At 45.6% G+C, this 5,697-nt stretch overlaps 2 protein-coding genes across 2 annotated transcripts; one reads left to right on the top strand and one right to left on the bottom strand.

Moving 5' to 3' along the window:
- Nucleotides 1-668: 668 nt before the first annotated feature.
- Nucleotides 669-1,166, top strand: CCR75_000447 (uncharacterized protein; the record flags this gene model as incomplete). The annotated part of the gene is made up of 1 exon (XM_067958555.1): nt 669-1,166. One exon carries the CDS (start codon nt 669-671, stop codon nt 1,164-1,166), a length of 498 nt encoding a protein of 165 aa, XP_067816735.1.
- Nucleotides 1,167-1,261: 95 nt separating this feature from the next.
- CCR75_000446 (uncharacterized protein) lies at nt 1,262-3,823 on the bottom strand (the record flags this gene model as incomplete). The annotated part of the gene is made up of 1 exon (XM_067958554.1): nt 1,262-3,823. The coding sequence occupies one exon, from the start codon at nt 3,821-3,823 to the stop codon at nt 1,262-1,264; it is 2,562 nt and encodes an 853-aa protein (XP_067816736.1).
- Between the last annotated feature and the right edge of the window lie 1,874 nt (nt 3,824-5,697).

Raw genomic sequence — 5,697 nt, 5'->3', positions numbered from 1 at the left:
CGTGTATTCGGCGCGTGACACAAAAGGAACCGACGTGGTGTGCGTGGAAGGCACAATGTCTTCATACTTCTTGTTAGTAAAGATGTCAAGAGCCGTGAAGTTGCATTTGGCGTGGCCGTGCTTGCCCGTCTTCGACGTCGACACATTAACGACTTTGCATGGGTGGCCCTTGATCATGATGAAGCCACCCTTACGAATCTGTCCAGCTTCGCAAGGGTACGTCTCCGAAGCACCAGCATCGGTCGAGTGGAACTCAAAATCATGCTCCTCTTCAGCCATTACAGTTATTGGTCGGGAAAGCGCTTAAGTGAGCATATCAATATGTTATTAGTACATCGAATGCAGCACATTGAAATGTAGAAAGAGTGGCACAGCATGGGTGAATACATTCAGAGCTCGCACACGCAGATTTCGTGCATTTGCAACGCCCAAGAACTGCCATTCATTGCGTCTGTTCGTACCTTGGAAGGAGGAAACTTAACTGGCTGAGCTCGATTGCTGGCCAAATACCAGACAATCTATTGGCTCGCGAAAAAAATAAAAAAAAGCTTATAGAATTTCAAGCGCGCTTGAAGATCGACTTTAGAGGCCTCTTATTGGTACAAAATCAAAAATGTGACCCCTATTTCAATGAATTACGAGTTAGAGTGAATGTATTTCGTCGCGAGATGACGGAGCCTCACATGAAGACTGCGGGCGTTGCCCAGTACATCCGCCATCAGGACGACGTGCCAGCTAATGCGATTGCTCCTACAGATGCTGTAGTGGCTGAATTTAAGCAGCTTAAGATGCGGCGCAAGTACCGCTATGCTTTATTCCGCATCGAGGCCGACAAGATTGTCGTGGATATCACGGCACCCCCCTCGGCTTCGTTTGCCGATTTTTGCGCTGCGCTTCCCGATTCAGATTGTCGCTATGCGGTATACGATCATGATTATCAGGTATCTGATGGCCGGAAAACAAGCAAGCTCTTCTTTGTCACGTGGATCCCTCATAATTCTCACCCGGGCTTTAAGATGGCGTACACCCACGCCAAGAGCGCTTTTCAGGGTGTGTGCGAGGGCTGCTACGAAGTTAGTGCAGTAACAAAAAAGGACGTTGCGATCGGCATGAATATTTCGGCCGGAGATGCTTCTGACTCGGACAGCGAGTTTGAAGACGATTAAAACGACAGCTACAGCTGATGCCTCTCAAAAGCGGTTACAGAATCGGGACAATCTGCAACTTTTTTAACAATACTACTAGCTCTTGCATTTAAACATTATTTGGATGACAATGCCTTGGGGTGTTGGCGCTGTTTGTTGCGCACTGCCATCATTTGCTTCTTCAGCGCCTGTTCCGCCTCTAAATTTATGCGCTTGCGCTCCTTTTCACGATACTCCTGTGCATCGTGCTCAGCACGCTTGCGCTTCTCATTGCGTGCTTTATCGATGGCGCGTGTGTGCTTGATATACACGAAGCGCGTATACTCGTGAGTGAGCATGCGTAGCACTGCGACACCAGGTCCACTTCGATGCACGAGGTAGTCGTATGCAGTCTCTAATTTGCTCTGCGCATACGAATCATAAGGTTGGACAAGTCGCATTGCTTCGTCAAAGAGCGCTTGCATGGCAGGTGACACTAGCGAGGCATTCTTTACTGTTGACGATCGCGTGCTGTGCATGAAACTTGTTGCCGCCGTTGGCGTTCGCTCTTCTTCAGGTTCACCCTTGTAAACAGCGAACTTCTCATATTTAGCCTGATTATGCGATTCTGTTGCCTCTACATACAATCCAGATAATTTTGACGTGGGAACTATCAAAGTTGGAGTATCCTCCGCATCTCTATACGAGCTCGTATCATTCAGGCATAATGCGGCCGCTAAGTCACTTTCAGCAGGCTTGTTAGCGAGTGATTTGGCGCCTGCTACTGTGGCAATTGCTGGTGATGCTGCTGGAAGTGGAGTATTAGAATTTGGAGCACCAGCTTGGCGAATGATTTGAGCGACACAAGCGAGCCACTTTGTCGTACGCTGCACGTTAATACGTTCCATCTTTGGGGGCCCTAGAGCCTGGTGGGCTATATGCTGTCCCATTAAGCTGTCAGTCAATTTTCCGTCACTCGGTCGTGGTGGTTTCCGAGATGATGCATTTGACCCTGATCCATTACAAAAGTTAAATTTTACTTTAGCACCACCCGCATTGATGTAGCAGCCGCTCTGTACAAACTTGCTCTCCTTCTCGATATAATTCACACGCTTTAGTTCCTTGCGTGATGCGATAAGACCACGAGCATCAACACCAGCGCCACATACGCCGCAAATAATATCATCACTTATACTAGTAAGACCCTTAGGCAGCATGATATCCCTGATTGCGCCATTTTCGACAATTTTCATCAAAATTTGTTTTTTTTTTGCACCACAGCCGCCTCTCACCTCGCTATCGTGAAGATTCGACCGGCGTTTTGTACATCTCCAGTGCTGCACATGGGGAGTATCTTCTACAGTGCAATAAAACAAGTGCTGTCGCTCGTGAAACGGGTCTTGACACACTTCACAATTGTATTGCTGACTATACGGACCAGGGTACTTGGCCAAGTATCGCAAAGGGTTAAACATTTTTTCTAGACGTCGGAACAGTTTCTTGTCGTTCACATAGTCTTGCAAAGGCGTCTCTGGTAATGCATATACTTTTTCAAGTTGGGGCACGTGGCTCAGAAAGAATTGAAGCATTTGAAGATGTTTCACATTGTAATCCGGTGGATCGCTTTTGCTACCACGCAAGCCTTTGTCACAGTATCCGACTATTAAAGTTGCCAAGTCGCGCATGACTTGAGCACCGCTCGTGTAATTTGGTAAGTGCTTTGCAATTGTACCAAACCGACGCATGTCGTCACGGCCAACTAGTAATCGAATAGGGCGCGTAATTAGCTTGGCTAAAAGATCACCAATATCCTCAAAGCTACTGCAATGACGCTCGCAGTAAGCTTGGAACTGCAAAATATGACCTGTCCGTAGCTCAACGTGACCCTTGCCTTTATGTGCACACATCACGTGAAAGAATTGAGCGCACTGTACTCGGCGACATTGTATTCGAACGCCAGCTTTTGAGTGACAGAAGCAGCATTCACCTGGCGACACTGGATCTTGCACGCTCACCTCATTCGCATCAGACACCGTCACCTCCGACACCTCTGCAGACGATATATCCATTTCTTTGAAATCTTCACTAGCAGCACCATTTTTACTTTGTGTATCTTTTGCTGTCTCGATTGTAAGCTCTTTTTTGCAAGCATTCTTGGCATACTTTATCTTCCTTTCTTTGGCAATATGCACAGCCAAACGACGTGGATCCCAATTGATACACAGCACATGGCCGAATTTTTCAAGTCCATCAACGTTGTGCGCATCAAGTTGCAGGTATTGTGACCAAAACGCACGATCTATACCGCATTCTACCGACTTTATAGCGTGATGCTCGCCTTCGATACCACAATACACGCACTTAATCACTCTTCGGTCTACTCCACGTCGACAGCACTCACACTTCCAAGCCAAGCTGTCCCCACTTTTCTCGATAATATTACTTACTTTTCTTTCCATCGCTTGCGCAAGTGGCAGAGCGTCAGCATAGCAATTCGCATGAACTGTAATGTTGCATCCGATGCAGGTACGCAGTAGGTCTCCATGCGTCGCACTTTCCACTTGCTCACACTCTGTGCACCTTGATAAACAGTCCACAACGGCTTTTTTCTCTGCATTTGAATCCTTCAAGGCACCCGGCACGTTGATAATCGTAGCGGCTTGTACCACAGTATGTCCCAACGTCTTACTGTCCTCCATTATATTTTTATATTTTAACTGCGTTTTTTTCTTAAGCTACTTTATCTAAAGGGTGCGACACCCGCTGAGAGTAGCCATTGATAGGATATACATTCATTTAGTAAAGGATAATTGGAACAGTCTCCATTTTTGCTTACAAGCATTTTGTCATTTCTGTATCTTTTATCAAATTAGGGTATTGATATCCCCACAACTATTTTTTTTTAGTCTTTAAATATTTAAAATTTAAATAAAGCTCCTTTTTAAATTATTACTATCACAATTTTTTCTCAAAAAAGGTATAAATAAGTTTAAATTCAGAAACTAAAATTGTTATTCTCACAACTTATTTAAATATATTACTTGTTATGCGTTGGTGACCGCAGACGCTTGTGGATAAAGCCAACATCATGCTTAAACTTTTTTAGGCGTTTGGTATAATTATTTATCATCTAGTTCGGTGAGGCGAAAAAATATATATCAAGGCGTACGGCCTCTATAACGAAATGCCACGATGATGCGTCAGATGAGCCACAATGAACGAAATATGCCCGTTCCTTTCGTTGACGATCAAATCTACAATTGTGTGCATCCACTGGCTGCCTTTCGGCAAGCCAGTGTTTAAAAACCTTCCGCCAATTATAAATAGTTGATACATCTACTATTATTACAGCGGAAGTTACAGGGCTTCCTACTGAGGTAGGAATAAGCTCACGTCTAAATAAAATTGAAAAGAGCTTAACCCTTGAATGTTCAGAAATCTGCGGCTTGTTTTGTTATTCACCGTTAAACACTGTGCTTGTACAGTCGATATAGGTATGTGCAATTCCGAAGTGATGGAAGGACTCATTGATGCATTCACATTGATCAATAACGCTAGAAGCATCAAGATAAGCCTAGGATCTATATGTAGACGGGCACGTCGCAATAAGGCCACGCTCTACTTAGCACACACCCTAGCACAGCGAGGAAGCGGTTTGCACCTGCTTCTCTTGCGTGCAGTGAGGTAGTTGTGGTGGGCGCGCAAGCGACCTCACCCAACACACTAAGAACTCTGGTGAAGTGACGTCACGGGAGCGGTAATCCGTCTCCTCGTGCGCACTTACCAAGTAGGTAGTAAATTTCAGACTGATTTATATTTAATAGAATTAAATACAAATACCTATTTTTACCAATTAAAATGATATCTCTATAGATATCATTTAATATGTATTGCGAGCGTATCTTTATAGATACCTCGCGTAACTGATGACGCTAGCCGTCATCATGGATGACGCTGGGCGTCATCCCTCCTAATGTGAATGCACCCATGTGCATCACATCCACAAGGGTTGGTCACAAATGTGCACCACACCCGAGTGTTGGGTCTAATTACTATTATTTAGTAATTGACCATCCCCTTAAGTACCAAATGTACTTAATGGGGACTGTGTAACATTAGGGCAACTCTAGCCCGTTACACCATCCCCCTCTTTAAGAACGAATTTACATTTTTAAATTCGACAGAGTAGAGAGAGGAACTGCGAGCAGCTTTACGCGCCGCTAGTTCACTCGATCACTCTCGCGCACGTGTTTCTATACACGGCGCCCAAGATGCCACCTAAAAGGGGCCACGTTGGTGGGTCGTCTGCGAAGACGCCCACACAACCTCGCACTAAGCGCACGCGCCGCGTTAATTCGCCGGCCGCGTCAAATGCCTTAGTCGGAACGCAGACAGCCACTGCGGCTGTCGCGTTAACAGGGCTAAAGGATCCATCCCACTTTAACAGTGAGGATGTTGATCCGTCGCTCATTGTCGACTACAATGAGTCGACACCGTTGCCGTCACCTCATAGTAGTGATGCGGACAACGAGCTCATGAGGAGTGATGATGCGGCATTATTGCCCATCCAAAC

This window comes from Bremia lactucae, linkage group LG4 (genome assembly GCF_004359215.1).
Source record: "Bremia lactucae strain SF5 linkage group LG4, whole genome shotgun sequence".
NCBI classification, from domain to species: domain Eukaryota; phylum Oomycota; class Peronosporomycetes; order Peronosporales; family Peronosporaceae; genus Bremia; species Bremia lactucae.
This window is presented reverse-complemented; position numbering and strand designations above follow the sequence as displayed.